General features: G+C 43.0%; 1 protein-coding gene across 1 annotated transcript; it reads left to right on the forward strand.

Moving 5' to 3' along the window:
• The first annotated feature begins 2,360 nt into the window (after positions 1–2,360).
• LOC138155891 (lymphocyte antigen 6D-like) lies at positions 2,361–16,825 on the forward strand. The gene is made up of 3 exons (XM_069081156.1): positions 2,361–2,415; positions 6,054–6,152; positions 16,593–16,825. Exons 1-3 carry the CDS (start codon positions 2,361–2,363, stop codon positions 16,823–16,825), a joined length of 387 nt encoding a protein of 128 aa, XP_068937257.1.
• Positions 16,826–17,148: the final 323 nt, after the last annotated feature.

Raw genomic sequence — 17,148 nt, forward strand, 5'->3', positions numbered from 1 at the left:
GGTGAGAGAGGAATATAATGAGAGGAGACGGAGAGAGACAAAATGGGGTAAACTATCTCATATAGAAGAGGCAAGGGAAAACTGTTAGAATGGAGGGGAAGAACAGGAAGGCAAAAGGGAATGGGTCAACCTTACTCTCATTGAATTTGGCTTAGGGAGGGAATGACATACACACTAAATTGGTATCTTGCTCTACAGGAGAGTAGGGGGGAAGGAAATGAGAGGGGGGATGATTGAGGGGAGGGCAGGTTGGGGGGAGGGTAGTTAGAAGCACACTTTTGAAAAGGGACAGGGTCAAAGTATCAAATAGAACAAGTGGGGGGTGGAATAGGATGGAGGGAAATATAGTCAGTTTTTCACAATATATCCACTATGGAAATGTTCTGCATAACTACACATGCACAACCTATATTGAATTGCTTATCTTCCCAGTAAGGGTGGGTGACAAGAGAGGAAGGAAAAGAATCTGGAATTCAAAGTTTTAAAATAAAATGTTTAAAATATATTATTATTATTATTATTATTATTATTTTACATGCAACTGGGAAATAAGATATACAGGCACTGGGGTATAGAGATCCATCTTGCCCTACTGGAAAGTCAGAGGGGGTATGGGGAGGATATAGGAGAGAGCAGATTGGGGGAGGGAGTATACAGTGGGATCGCTGTTTTGAGGTGGTGGGTAGGGGAAAGACAGGGAGAAAAGTTGTAACTCAAAATCTTGTGGAAGTGAATGATGTAAACTAAAAATAAACATAAAATTTAATTTTTAAAAAAAGGGAATAAAAAGAAAAATGGGGCTAATCACATCTGTAATACTTAGCCCACAGGATTGTTGTGAAGCTAGAAGGAGATCTTATGTAAAGCGCATGGCGGAAGCTTAATATATGTTGCACCGTTCAGTGGAAACTATTCCCCTGTTGACATTCTCTAATCAGTGCTTCTTAAACTGTGGGTCTCGACTCCATATGGGGTGGCGAAAAATTTGGCAACAGTAAGAGGTTTCTGAACACACGACCAAAAATTAATTCAAAGGCAAACGTGGAATGAATCTGAGGCATTTCTGGCAGCACTTGCCTGATTTGCATAGAGCAAATTCACCGCTGAACACACAACGTGCGCACTTTGTAACATGTGCCCTCATGCCAAGCAGCGCCAACAAGCGCTGCCAATATGTGAAAAGGGGTCGAGAGTGGAGAAAGTTTAAGAAGCCTTGCAAAATGAAAGGTATTGGAAGCTGCTAGTTGAGCTTTTTTTTGCTGGCATTCTATGCTCACTGTGTGCTACCGAAGAATGCTTCTGATCTACCTAAGAGCTCAATGCCAAGCCCATTTTGTTCCCACTGTCCATGCCTTGGGAATGGGAAGGGACAGCAACTTAAGATTTTCCAGTGCTATTTTTAAGCTATTTTCAAGGTCCCTGCTATTTCACCTATTCAATTTTATGTCTTTTTTTTTTCATTTTAAAATCAATAATGAGAACCCCCAAAACAACAAGAGTTAACAAGCATTTAAGTGATTACTATGTGCCAGGCACGGGGTTAAGTACTAGGGGTACAAGTAAAGGCAAAAACAGAGGCCTCTGATCTCAAGGAGCTCCTGTTCTAATGGTGGGTGGGCAGGAGACAACATGCAAACAGTTAATGTATACAAGATATATGCAAGGTAAATGGAAGGCAATCTAAGTCTGGGATGGAAGGAGGAGAAGGGGCACGAGACAGAAAGTTACCATTAGCCATAGGGTTAAAAGAAGCTTTCAGTGAAAAGAACACTGGCTTTAGAGACACAGGACCTGCGTTCAAATTCTGCCTGTAAACTTACTGCCTGTGGGACTTTGGACAAGACATTTAACTTCCTTGGAACTCAGCTTCCCCTTCTGTACAATGAGGGGGCTGGACCAGATGGCCTCTGAGGTCTAACTCTGGGGCCATGATGCTAAAAGTCCTAAGGATCTGGACATGGGGGAAGGGGAACGAGGAGAGTATGAATTCTAACTCTGCCATTTGCTTCCTTTTGTACCTTGGGCAACTCTTTCTGAGCCTCAGTTTCCACATTTGTCAAAAGAGGAAACTCCAACAGGATGATCTCTAAGATCCTTCCACCTCCAAGTCCTAGGATCCTTAGGACTCCAGAAAGAGCTGGGAGCGAGCCCATCTCACAGAGAAGGAAAAGAGAGGGCCCCCAAGTGAGGGGTGGACAGGCTCCAGCTAGTGACTCAGGCTGCTGTTTTTCCCAGGCTAATTGGCTGGCTCTATTAGCAGGGCCCAGGAAGCCCTCAAGCCGTGCTGGGACGAGGCCATATAAAGGCGCTTACAAGGCGCCCTCCTTCAGTCTTCAGCCCCATTGACGACTCCCCCCACCATGAAGCTCTGTCTGCCTGCCCTGTTTCTGTTGGCTGCATTGTGTGTGAATTTTGGTAAGGCTGACTCCTTGCCTGCCTAGGCTTCCTCTGGTGGTGGTGATGGTGGTGGTAGGGAGGATAGCGGGAAGAAGGATGGGATAAGACCCCAGGGAAGTTTGGGGACAGAGAAACAGTCGATAGAATTGGGGATAGTTTATTTGGGGAACTCATTGTATTTCTGAGACCTGCACTTAAAATCTTTCTGTGTCTGGGGTTTAGAGACAGAGTGGGTTTGTATTAATTTGGAATCATCCCTCTTTATGTGGTATTTACTGAAATTAAGCCCATTTCTTCCTAGTTATATATATATATATATACACACATATATAGTGCATGTAGATATATAATATATATTTGTCCTTTTTAAAAGATAATAATAGTTCACATTTCTATACCATTTCTTCATAATAGTTTTTTGATGTAAAGTGTTTAAGTATTTTGATATGCATTTCACAGATGGGAAAATTGAGTCTCAAACGTGGGGAAGCGTCTTGCTTAAGCTAGTATGTAACAAAGACAGAATTTGAACTCAGATCATAGGATCACAGGATTTTGAGCTGGATAAGCCCAGACAGGGAATGTGATGCCCAAGAACATGCAGATAATAAATGTCAGAGCCAGGTATAGAAACCAGGCCTCCTATGTACAATTCAAGGCTCTTAACAACTATGTGATCTCTATCCAGGATTGTTTTATGGTATAACCTGAAGGGTTCTGGGACAGCTAGATGGCAGAGTGGATAGAGTTCTGGGCCTGTGGTCAGGAGGATCTGAGTTCAAATGTGACCACAGACACTTACTAGCTGTGTGACCCTGGGCAAGTCATTTAACCCTGTTCGCCTTGGTTTCCTCATCTGTAAAATGAGTTGGAGAAGGAAATGGCAAAACCACCCTAATATCTTTGCCAAGAAAACTCCAAATGGGTTCATGAAGAGGTGGACATGACTAATCCATTAAACAAGAATTGAAGGGTTCTATGAAAGACAACACCCTGAAATTTCACCTTTAGAGACTCATTTCATTGGGTTAGTCAGCTACTCTTTTAAAAAAGCAAGTCCCCCTGGGACAGGTATCATGCAAAAGTTGTGATCATGTCTCTTAGTTTGTGGGACCTGAGTTCATCTCTCGGCTCTGAATCTTATTACCTGGACAAGTCAATCCCCTTCTCTGAGCTTTCATTTTCCCACCTGTAAAATGGAATTTATAACACTCAAACTTGTTGTCTCACATAGTTATCACCAGCAAAGTACTTTGTAAACCTTAGAGTGTTATAGAAATATGAGCTATTATTACCTCAAGTAGCACTTGGCACCTAGCTAGAGCTCCCAATAAATGTCCATTGAATTGAACTGTATACAGCAGGTATTTAGTAAATGAGTGTTGAATTGCATTTCTGCAGATACATAGTTGACAAAGTGCTTTGACATATAAAATCTCATTTGACCACACAATAGCCACTGTAGAAGCTAGTGCCTGTATTATTATCATCGTCATTGTATAAGTTAGGAACTGAGGACCAGAGTGGGACGGTCACTTGCCCAGGGTGAATCATTTTTGTAGCCTGGGACTTTATGCAAGGAAAGCAGAGATGAGTTTTGTTGGCAAACGTACTGGAGTGGTTTGCCATTTCCTTCTCCAGCTCATTTTACAGATGAGGAAACTGAGGCAAACATTTGATCCTCACAGCAACTCTGGGACTGAAAGTTCTATCTGATGATTCTTAATCTAAATGGTTCCATCTTCAGTGGTGCCACACTGTTATCAGTCATTATCAGAGATTATCAGTCATTCACACTTTGATGGAGACTCACCTCCTATCAGCCAGCTAAGATACATTTCCCTAATGTAATAGGAGGTTAGTTGTTTTTGTTGTTGTTATTGCTTTGGGGAGGGTGAACATTAACTCTGGATTAGGGAAGCACATTCCTGGGGAAAGCCTGGATGAGAGCCTGAAGTAGAGACGAGACAGGGTGCTGGGAGATGACTGGAGGCTGAGAGGTCTCAGGTGGCTTGGGATTTTGATACCCACCCTGCCACCATTTTGGGTTCATTTTACAATCCCTTAAACAAATTGATCTAAGATAAATATTATTCCACCCATCTCAATGGCTCCTCATGTCAAATGCCACTTCTCCTCATGAAATCTTCCTTGATTTACTCATGCAGAAATTACCCCATCCCCTTTCCAAGGATGTCTGCACCCCCATTTCTGTCCCTCTCCTATGGCCCTTTCAAGTCCTACCTGGTACTGTAGTGACCTGTGTCCATGCTGGAATCCTTTTGAGAATGTAAGCTTCATGAAGATAGGGGCTGTTTGTTATTCATCTCTACTCACCCCTCTGTGCCAAGCCCAGAGCCTGGAACATGGTCCATGCTCAGTAAGTATTTTTTGGATAAATGAATAGCAATTAGATTTGTGGAACCTTTTGAGGAATTTCTGGAATGTTACCTACCCACTCCATCCCCAATGTGATAGGAGATATGCCCTATTCTTACCATCTCCCTTGTGTTCCCTCTGAGGCAGGGGTGATGGTGTGGAAAAAGGACTAAATGTGGAGGTGGAAAGCCTGGATTCAAATCCTGGTTCTGCCACCTTGCTAGCCCTATGGTGCTGGACAAGTCACTGCCACTGTGAGCCCCAGTTTCCTCATCTGAAAAATATGGCTAGTGATGATTCCATTTCCGATTTCACAGGGTTGCTGTAAGAAAAACACTTTGCAATCTTCAAAGTGCTGGGGAAATGTGAATTAATGGTATTATTATTTCTAGCTCTATGCCCTTTTTCTCTTTTCTGGGTCTCAGTTTGCAGTGTGGTATAATGAAAAGGCCATTAGTTCTTAAGTCAGAAAAATGTGCTTAAGCTCTGGCTGTGCCTCAGACTAATTGTGTGGCTTCAGGTAACTCTTTGCCTCAGTTTCCTCATCTGTAAAATGAAGCTGTTAGACTGGAGACGGTCTCTAAGGTCCCTTCTAGAGCAGATATTCTGGGACTTTGTGTAAGGAAAGCAGAGATGAATAGAGGGAGGGGGACAGGATTCAGATCTGCAGATGTTTGAGATGTCATAAGGGAACAGCAGCCTTTCTCTGTGAGACCCTCAGAGGGTAGCAGAGCTAGGAGCCAGAGGAAAAGTCACCAGGAGGAGATTTCAATGATGTGTATATGTGAACGTATGTGTATGTCAATATATGTGTGTGAACATGTATATGTTCATGCATGTATATATCTACAGGCACATATGTGTACATGTATATATGTGTGTGATATGTACATTATGTAAGTGTATGTGTATGCACGTGTGTGTATTGTGTACATATGTATGTGTATCTATGTGTATTGTATGTATATTGTGATGATAAGACTCTGTGTTTCTATGACTCTAGGATTCTATACCTACGTTATCTTGAACTTTTATCACTCCATCTTTTTCTGTTTCTCTTCTTACTTCTCATGCAGAGAGACAGACCAGCTAGGCCCATCCCTGAAGGTCAGACAGTAGAGTTAACCCTGAGTGGGGTCCCCTCTGCTCCCTCCCACAGTGAAAGGCTCCCATATACCAGAGGCTTGATTCATAATCCTACAAGGAAACCCTGAACCCTCCAGTCCCAGAAAGCCATCCTCTCTTTGACCTTCCTTATCATTCCTTTCCTCCCCCAGCTCACTCCCTAGAATGCCACGTGTGCTGCGGGCCTGAGAGCTGCCGGGCTCCCGTCGAATGCTCCCCAACAGACAAGTACTGTCTAGTTACCCGGGCAAGTGAGTATTCCCACAGCCCGCCCTGTCCCTGGTCCCCATCCCCTCTAACTTCCCTTCCCCCAGGTGGGAGCATGGGCTAGGGAGTCAGACGTGGCTAAAACCTCTAATGGGGCAAAAGGCTGCCCCACAGAGCTCAGCTCACCCAGTCACCCACCCAAGAAAGCTCAGAAATTTCTCTCCTCATTCGTCTGGCCTGGGCAGGCTCCAAACCAGCTCATAATCACAGCAGCATTTCTAGAATGCTTTCAAGTTTACAAAGAGCTTTTACAATATTATCTCATTTTATCCTCACAACAACCCCAGGACGTAGACTTCACAGATGAGGAAATTGGGGCAGACAGAAAGAGAAAGGTTCGGTGACTTCCCCAAGGTCACACAGCTAGTAAAGTGTCTAAGGTTTGATTTGAACTCAGGACTTCCCAATTCTAGGCCTTGCATTCTATCCATTGCACCCATCAGGGTATAACTTGCTATGGCCTCTGTAGCAGCAAGCACCCCAGCATCCCCAGGGTGGCTGCCAACACAAGTTCTTAGATCTGCTTTTATAAAGGAAAGCAACTCAAAATGGGTTAACAAGCTTACTTTAATCAGTCAAACATATATCATTTACCTCGTTCAGGGGAAAAAGGTCAGCACCCCGAACTTCAGAGTATACAGGCAGAAATATCAAGACAGAAACAGATCAAGTAGACAGATTTCCAAACTGTCCAACCATTACAGCCTCATAATGGGTAAACCCCAAGAAAGGACAAAAAGTCCTAGCTAGTCTTCCTGGCTGTACTCTAGACCCAAGGCAGAAGTCCATGCCTGGCCAGGGAGAGTTACTATATGATGAATGAGGGGCTGCTTGGGGGCAGAGCCCTGTAGTAGGAACACCAGAAATCGAGAAAAGAAAAAAGAGATGCTGTGATTCTATAGAGGGCTGTCCTTGGTGATTCTCTGGTCTGAGCAGAGAGCAGTCCTCACTGATAGGTTACAGCCTGGAAGGACAGACAGGGCAAAAGCATCCGAATCTGCTTCCAATTGTCTTGGGACTCTAGAGTAATTGCCAACATTTGCAAAGCCCTTCAAGCTTTCCCAAGTCCTTTACAGCCCTATTACCTTATCTGAACTTAGGAAGGATCCAGGGCAATTATTAATATTCCTATTTTACTTACGTGGTAACTGAGGCTGGGAGAGATGCCCATGGCCTGAGAGCAAGGGAATGTCAGAGTTAGGAAACAACCTGTGTCCTCCTGACCCCAGATCTGAAACCTTCCCATTCTTCCACACTGCCCTCTGCATCTTCAAAGTCATACAATGTATTTTGGTATTCGGAAAGATGCTAAAAGAATGTAGCACTTAGAATAAGGAAGACTTGGTCTCACATCCTGGCTATGTGATTGATCATAGCCAAATCACTCCCCTGAGCCTCAGTTTCTTCATCTGTAAAAGCTGGATAATAATACCTGTGGAGAAATTATTGGGACTCAAATGAGATAAGTTATGTGGAAAACTCTTGGCCAACTTCAAAGCATCATGTAAATGTTAGTTGTTATTGTTTTCATCCTTGATTGCATCACCAACTAACCTAGTAAAAATTAAATACTGTCTGCTGGAAAACACAGAGTAGGGAAGCCAGCCAGGTGCAAATAAGGGGGCTCATCACGGGAGACTCCTTGGAGGAGGAGGAGTTTTCTCATAGGACTCGGTGACCCCAGACTGACCGTCTCTGGCCAAATTCTTGCTCCTCTGTATGCCCTTGAAAGAGGCGATGTCCTATATTGAGGCAAGAGGAGAGGGCAGAGATTAAACAAAGTCTGTCGATTAAAATTGGGCATGAATGACCTTTTTAATGATGTTAGCTCCCACCTTATAATGCTTGAGGGTTCTTGAAGAGCTTCCTCCACAACTATAGCAAGGTCAGTCAGTCAGTCAATAAACATTTATTAAATGCCTACTGTGTGCCAAGCATTGTTCTAAGCACTGAGGATACAAAAATGAGGCAAAAGGCAGCCCTTGCTCTTAATGAGCTCACAGTCTAATGGGAAGACATAGGCAAACAAATATGTACAAGCAAGCTTTATGGGAAAGGAGGGCAGGGAGGTAAATAATTAAAAGGAGGAAGTAGATTTCACAAGGTCTATTCACTTGAGGGGGCAGCTGCCCTAGATAGGTGGCACAGGAGGAATGGCACTAGGCCTAGAGTCAGAAAGATCTGAGTTCAAATTCAGCCTCAGACACTTACTAGCTGTGTGTCCCTGGGCAAATCACTTAACCCTACTTGCCTTAGTTTCCTCATCTGTAAAATGAGTTGGAGAAAGAAATGGCAAACCACTTCATGCCAAGAAAACCCCAAATGTAGTCACAAAGACTCTGATGTGACTGAAACAACTGAACAACAAGAAATTTGCTTAAGGCAAAGGATGTCATCCTAAGTGTATCCAGGGGAAATCATAAGCAGTTAGATTCCTGTGGAATTTTATCATTGAGCCTCATCTGGAAGAGATGCTATTTAAATGGAGCAGAGGCTAAAACACTCTATATGTATTCACCCTCACACCCTAATCCACATTTTCTCCCTCCTTTTACCATCATAGGGCATGCAATTTCACTATTAGAGGCTCATTCCTTTGGCTTGAGACTTAGTCCCCAGCTGAAATGCCAGGCTCCCAGAGAGGTTTCACATTAAGCCACTAACACTCATGTACATCCTGGAGTGAATAAAATAGCTTGGTGTAGTGGAAAAAGCCCTGAAAGTCAGGAGAATGGGATTCTTTTGCCTCCTCTGGCTTCACTTTCCCCTTGTGTAAAACGAACGGGTTGAACTGGTTGATCTCTAAGGTCTGTTTCAGCCCTGACATTCTAAATCATATAAATGTACTAGATTTCATAGAACTCTAATACTCTTGGAACATGACGCCTGATGATCCAGGGGAGAAGAGGGCAAGACCCAGTCCGTCTGTTGAAATCAGCTCAGGTGCTACCTTCTCAAGGAAGCCTTCCCTTTCCCTTCTCCTACCTTCTCCTAGGTAGAAATGATCTCTCCCTCCTAGAGCATCTCTTAGCACTTTTCATGGATCCCTCCTTTGTACTCATCATTTCCCTCACTACTTGTTTGTTTCTGTGTCTTCTCTCCCTGCCCGAAGATCATAAGCCCCTTGAGGGCAGGAACTGTGCTCTTTATTTTTTTATCCCTGGGAAAAAAAGTAGAGAGACCAGGACTTGAGTGTTTATTAATAAATGTTTGTTGTTTTGCATGGAGAAGGGCCTCCACTTCTAAATTTTCTATTCCCTAATCTTGGCCTATTTTATAAATCTTTGGCTTCATCTGTTGTTAAGTCCTGAAAGCTAGTTCCACTCCCAGGTTCTGAGTCAACAAGGTCAGGAAGTGGGCATCAATGAAGATTGGTGACCCAAACTATCTTAGCAGCTCAGGCTTCCAGGTGCTGGGTCCCCTGAGGTGGGTGACTTACCATCTCCCTGTCTCCTATCACTCATGGGAGCTGGGGATAACGCCTGCCTCAGGACCAGTGTGGTAGGCACCACATGAACTCAGAGATGATGGCCAGATAATACACACACACACACACACACACACACACACACACACACACACAAACCATGCCTGCTTAATGACAGGCCAAAAGGGGCTTCAAAATCCAAATAACAGGTGCCAGGCCTATAATAACTGCACCTAGACAGCAGTTATTAACCTGAATTCCTGGGGAGCAAGGGCTTGATGTGGTAGAAAAACTCAGATGTTGTTCTGCCAGCTACAATCTAGAGATGGGTGAGGGAGCTACCCTGGGGGTCCCACGACTTCCAAGAATCATAGGATGGTAGGGCTGGAAAAGGGATCGAGAATTACATGAGAGGTAAAACAATGTAAAGGAAAGAGCCCTAGGTGTGAATCCTCCCTGGCTCTGTTTACTGGCTCCATGTATGACTTTAAAAGATAGTCACTTCTCTCGGGAAGCGTAGCCTTTAAGGACCCAAGCTTGTGACCTGTGATCAATTATTCTAATTACAAGAAAATTATCTCTACCTCATTTTGTTTTTATTTTCTGAATAACTCTGTCTGTAGTCCAAGCTAATCTTTAGAAATTTATGCTCTAGAGGGAGTAAAGGGTTTTAAGAGGTGTTTTCATTCATTCATTCATTCAACAAACATTTTCCTATGCTTGGAGCTAAGGAAGCTCGGAGCTAAGGAAGCTCAGATCTACAAAGTTCAGCTAAGATGCCATCCCTTCCTTCTTGGAGCTTGTACTAGTTCATATCTCTTGTTTTCCCCCTTTCCCACCCAGCCCAAACTATCTGGAATCCCTCCCTCCACCCTGAGCCCCACTTGGATAAGTGCCTTTTCTCTCTGTGCCTCCATGTCCACATCTGTAAAATGGAACTACCACTCCTTGTACTAACACACATCTCTCCTCTTATTGTGAGGGAGGGTTTGAAATGGAAGGTGTAGCTGGGATTTGTGTCTTCACCTCTCTCATATGTCTTATAGGTTAGCAGCGCTGTCACTGAACTACCTACCTCCCCACTCCCAACAAATTGATTCTAAATTCTCACTTCACTTTTCTATTTCAGTTACGCTTCTGAAAAATAAGGGCTTTTGGCTCAAAATCCCTTAGTCTGCTCTTCTAAACCCTATGAGTCTATTACTACATTAGATATTAGCTTTCATCCTTGGGAGAGGGTCCAGCGCCCAGTACCTCCTTAGACACCAGTAACATTATTTATGAATTATCCTTTCTCAAGGGCCCCCTTGGCTTCAGTCCGACTCAGCAAACATCCAAATACATACTGTGGGTAGAGCTCTGTGCTAAGCCCTGGTATAAAGTGTGAGCAGGGCCCTGACCCGTACCACTAGACCCAGAGGCAAGTGGGGGTATGGAACACTAAGAATGGCAGCAATCCTACACTATTCTATACAACATTATGAATCTAGAGCTTGAAGTACACCTAACATAACCTCATTTTTCAGATGAGGAAACTGAGCTTTTCCTTAAGGAACTTATCCCGAAGGCTTACTGGGGAGCAAATCCCTCATTCTAATATGAGGCTAATTTTCCCATTTACAATAATACAATATAAGATAAGGTTAAAGGAGAGAACAAGACACAGGGCTCCAGAAGAAGCAAAGATCACTTTGGTTGCGGGGAGGGGTAGAAAGGGAGGCAAAAGTACTTAGGTTTCTTTTTTTCTCATTTATTTATTCAATGAACAAACATTTCTTAAAGACCTGCTGTCAGTAGGAGTCTAGGGTGGAGCATGGGCATACTTTGAGATGGCTGGGCTGCACGTGCCCCGGGGCACTCACAGCCTAGAGCAGAGAAGACACACTGACTGCTAAATCTCGTACAGAGAGAGAATGATGTAGGGTCTACAAGAGCAGAGCTGAGCCAGGGTTGTAAGGTCTCAGAGAGAAAGGCTCCATCTGGTTGGAAACATCAGAGGAGGCTTGATAAAAGAAGTAAGCATTCAGCTGAGCCTTGAAGGACGGCGAGGAAATAGTTGGGAGGGGGCTCCCTAAATACTAGGACTGGTTCTACCCATTAGAACAAGGGCTGGATTTCTGAGGACATGTTTGGTGGGATCATCCTTCTGAAAGCCCCATCTTCACCTCCTCCCCATATCTCTTCCTTTCATAGGATCATAGAATCTTGGACCTAGGAGGGCTCCCATCTGCAAAATGATAGGGATAAACCAGAGCAGGAATTCTTAACCTGGGATGCACAGACAATAGAAATCTATTGGGTCTGTGAACTTGGATGGGAAAAGGACTTTATTTCAATAGAATGAGTTTCCTTTATAATACTATGCACTTTATTTTATTCATTTAAAAACATTTAGAGAAACAGTCCATAGGCTTTACTAGACTGCCAAAGAAGTCCACCATGCCAAAAGGGTACGAGCTCTTGACCTAGGTAATCCCCAAGGCTCCTTCTAGTTCTAAATCTTGTAGCCAGGCTAACTCTTCTTAGAACACTCCCAGAGCCAGACAGCTCCTCCCTCCTCCAAGTCCATTTATTTCCTCATGGGATTGGCAGCTCTGATTCTTAAAATGTTCTTCCTTATAATTAGCTAAATTCTCATGACAATTCACAGGCTTCCTGTGTCTCTTTCCCAATTCTTCTAGTCCTACCCTCTTGGGCCACAGAGAAAAGTGATGAGTCCTTGGTTTGACACTTACTATCATCTCCAGATGAGAGCCCTTCCAGTCCTCCGTAGACAATGATAGCACTTTCTCCTTTATTCTTCCTCCCCTTCCCCACTTACTAACAATAATAGCTAGCGTTTTGTTGTTGTAGTTGCCGTTTCAACTGTGCCCGACTTTTCATCATCCCATTTGGGGGATGATGGGAGTGGGAGTGGTCTGACATTTCCTTCTCCAGCTCATTTTACAGATGAGGAAACTGAGGCAAACAGGGTTAAGTGACTTGTCCAGGACCGCACAGCTAGTAAATGCTGGAGGTCAGATTTGAACTTAGGTATTCCTGACTCCAGGTCCAAGGCTCTACCCACTGTGTCACCTAGCTGCTCCTAGCTAGCATTTTAAGGTTTACAAAACACTTTATATATGTCATCTTTTAATCCTCACAACAAACCTGTGAAGTAGGTGCTAATCTTATCCTGATTTTTATAAATTGAGGAAGCTAAAGTTTTAGTGATGTTCCTACAGTCACACATAGCTAGTAATGTTGGAGACAATTCAGGTCTTCCTTACTCCAAATCCAATATTCTATTCCCTGTGCCACCTAGATGCCTTTAGAGCTAGAAGGGACCTTACCTTAGAGCTCATCTTGCCCAATCAACTGATCTTATTAATGGGAAAACTGAGACCAAAGGAAGGAAAGTGACTTAACCAAGGTGACTCAAATAGTAAGTGAAAAAGCCATGATTCAAAGCCAGGTTTTCTGACTCAGATGCAATGTTTTCCCATGAAGCCACTTAAACTCTCCCCAAGCTTCTTTCCTCCTATTGCTTGGAACATCTGCTTTCTTCCTTTGGACTTCCAAATGAAGGGATTGTTCTCTCCCTTAGAGTTTCCATTTTCTACAATATGAGCTTGTACTCATATCTGGTCTGTTTTCCACTCGACCCCACATATATTTCATAGACTGACAAACTAGGTCATTTAAATCCTTAGCCTTGGACCCAGAGACCCTTGGTCACCTGGGCAGAACTTTTTCCTTCCCCTATGGAGAGGTGAATTGAGGAGGACCTGGCCCTGAGGTTCCTTCTGCTCTGAGGGGAGGGAATTATCATGGTCTGAGCCCCTGGATCCTCAGACCCCATGACCCAGAGTTGATTGGGAAGGGCATGGGCGACTTCCCTCTGGAATAAACTGTATTCAATATGGATCCAGTATGGGATCTGGAGATTGAAACTTTGGGAATTTCTCTCTCTCTGGTCCTTTCTCCTCACTTATATCTCAGAAGAATTATCTTTGATTCTAGGGGAAGGAAAGAGGGAGGAAAGCAGAAAGAGAAACCCCAAAAGAAACTTCTCTGAAGGATGATTCATAGAATACAATCACAGAAATGTAAAATGTCAGTACTGTAAGAAATCTTAAGGGCCATCTGGTCCAACCCCCTCATTCAACAGAGAAGGATACTAAAGTTTATGGGTGGGGAAGGGACTTTCCCAAGGTCACTCAGCTAATTAGAAACCCAGTCAAGCAGAGAAAAATCAAGTGACTTACCCAGGGTCTTACAGATAGTAAGTGTCAAACCAAGGACTCAGCCAAGGTCTTCTGACTCCAACTTCTATCACTACAACCCACTGCCTCTTCACATTATTGACCATATAGTCTTATTCCCTCATTTTACAGAGGGGGAAACTGAGGCTGAAAGTAGTAAAGTGACCTACCTAAGGTTTCATAGGATAATATCAGAACAAAGTCTTGAACCAAAGTCTTTCAGATCTAGATTAAATTATCTTTCCCCTATAGAACCATATATTATATATACATATACATACATATATACAGAGAGAGAGAGAGAGAGAGAGAGAGAGAGAGAGCTATAGAACTAGAAACCCACAGAACTTGGATTCTGATCCATAAACCTCACCAGGTTTGCTGGCCCAGTGTATTCAGTGGCACCCTGGCTTTTGGTTCTCTTTGCCCATGCCTTCTGATGTTCAGATGGGTACTTGCATTTGCATGACTTTGGAGGATGGACACTGACTCTTGAGAATTGGAAATACAATGTTCATGATCCTATGACCTCTGACCAGCTTCTTGAAAAAAGCCCTTGCAGGCTAAACTCCTCCAGCCTCTAGTTAAGGGTCCCTTAATTTTTGTGTGTCATGGTCCCCTTGGGCAATCTAGTGAAGCCTAAGATCCCTTCTCAAAATAATGTTTTTAAATTAACAAAACAAAATACATAGGTTTTCCAATCATATTGAAATGAACAGTTATCAAAAAAATTTAAACTCATAATCCTCAAGTTAAGAATTCCTCCACTGTGAAAGAGATTCTAAATTGGCTACTTGCTTTTAGAAAGGTCCACTAGCTTTTAAAAGGGCCAAAGCCCAAAAGATTATCTTCCTACTATTTTGCCTTCTGGCTAATGAGAAAGGGATATGCTTGACTTGTAGAGTGGTTGGAGGTCTCTGCCTTCTAGCACCGAACTCCCTAACGTCTGACCTCACCTCATAGCAAAAAAGAAAAAAAAGGTGGTTGGTCTATTTGTGAATGTGGCCATCTTCTTTTTTTCCCCTCAGTCAGTGATTTTGCTGATAACTACAAGCTCTCCAGCTCACCAGGAGTTTAGTGGCTATGATAACTTCTATTTCCCTAGGCTTGAAAGATTTCAAAGTGATCTCATAACAAACTACTACTAATAATAACAGCAATTTATAAGGCACTTTAAGAGCTGCAAAGCACTTTCTATATATTATCTCACTTAATCTTCACACTGATACTGAGTTAGGTAGTGTTAATATAATAATTATCATTATTATATTAATATTATATCGCATTTATATAACACTTTAAAGTTTGTAAAGAACTTTACGAATATTTCATTTTATCCTGAAAGTTAGGTAGATATGTTGTTATCCCTATTTGACAGATAATGAAACTGAGGCTGAGAGAGACTATGTTACAAATTCACTCCAGCATCATAAAGCATCTGTCCTTTAAGCATTTGAACCCAGGTCTCCCTAATGGCTTAGTCATAGGATTAAGAATTGGGAGGGGGGAAGGGGGGTTGGGTCTTGGAATTCATCTATTTGAAACTTCTCAATTGACAGATGAGAAAAATCAGACCCAGGAGGGCAAAATAACTTGTCTAGGGGTCACAGAGGTAGTAAGTAGCAAATGAGGTTTGAACACAGATCCTTCAGGGCCAATGTTCCTTTCTAAATCTACATCACATCACTGCATTCTACTGACGTAGCCTTTCTCCCTTCCCTACACTGACTTGCAAACATGTATGGACAAATTAAAGTTACTACACAATAGAATATAAAGTCCTTGAACTCAAACATTTCCTTGTCTTCATGTGCCCATCACCCAGCAGAATACCTAGCACATAGTAGGCATTTAATAATGCTTATTGGATTTTACAGGACTGAATTGTCTCTAGCTTGGTTCCTATTCCAACAATGGATATCTCCTTATACTTAGTGGAATTCCAAGCTTGACCAGTAGCTTTCTCATTTGATTCCATATGCTTGTAGTCCTACCCAGAAATCTGGACATTCAGAGATCCTCGTAACAAGTATCAGCTTCTATTACAAAAGGTTATTGTAATGTTTAATGTAAGAAAACACTTCCTAACTAATGGAGCTGTCCAGGGTTGTGCTGGGGGCAGCTCAAACTAGCCAAATCTTCTATTTTCAGTGTCAGCATTTACATAGTGGAAACTGAGAAGTGCTACAAATCTAGGCTTGCTTTATTGTTTAATTAATTGTCTAGACTTAAGAAAGTGATGACAAAAATTCTAATAATGCAAATTAAACTTAAAAGTATGTCCTGTGAACACTTCCCCACCCCCAACCCTCAGAGCATCAGGTGTTAAACATTTACCAGCATGCCCACCCCTGGAGCTGTCCCACAATTACATGAGCTACCTAAGGAAACCATGAGTTCCTCACCGTAGGAAGTCTCTAATTGGTAATTGGATAACCACTTGTGACAGAGAATCCTGAGTTGAGTTTGACTACCATGGAAGACCCCTCCAACCCTGAGATTCTCTGATGTTGTGATGATTTGGGGGTGTAGAATAAGGAGCATCCAATCAGATGCAGCTAATCAGGGGAACCTCTGCAGTCAATAAATTTAATTTAGGAAGGATGTGTAGGGGCATGGATAGGTTTTTACAAAGAGAGAGTCTTGGTGGAATGTATTGGGATAATGGTAAATACCAATTTCTCTCATATAGCAGAATCTAGAGTACTCTATCATACCTCACCCATCTTTTTTTTCTTCTCTCCCAATTCCAGTCAACTCAATCAATCCAAACCATATCCTGGTGATGAAGTCCTGTGCCCCAACGTGCCCGAACAGCACCATTTCAACTGATGGACATGCCATTTCTGTTGCCTGCTGCCAGACAAATAGATGCAATGGGAAAGCGGAGACAGATGCTTCTGCTAGTCTAGCCATCAGCCAAGGGGTTCTGTGGGTGGGTGTCTCCACCAGCCTCCTATGGGTGCTCCTCCGAGCTGCCTGGTGAGGAGATCTTTCTTGTCCTTACCCCCTCTACTATCCCTAAAGTCTTCTTTTCTCAAGATCCCTTTACTCAGGATAGAACCTCTACCATCAAAAGACAGATTTTCTCCCAGGAAAAAAGGCCCACAGGACAAGGTCTTGCTCCTTCCCCCAGCTCCTGCAGGGAATCCGAAAGGGCCACTCAGTCCAGTAGTCTGGCTCCTTGGGTATGAGCTGGAAAACTCCCAGTATTACTGTTTCTCTTTTACTTTTCCTCTTCCCTTTCTTACCTGTGGTGCTGATCTTTTTGTGCTGTTTTTCTGCCCCTTGAGGATAGGAAAAAGTTTT

The sequence above is a fragment of the Petaurus breviceps genome, unplaced genomic scaffold, assembly GCF_028583685.1.
Source record: "Petaurus breviceps papuanus isolate PSGF00001 unplaced genomic scaffold, PetGlider_PUasm1.0 98, whole genome shotgun sequence".
NCBI lineage: Eukaryota > Metazoa > Chordata > Mammalia > Diprotodontia > Petauridae > Petaurus > Petaurus breviceps.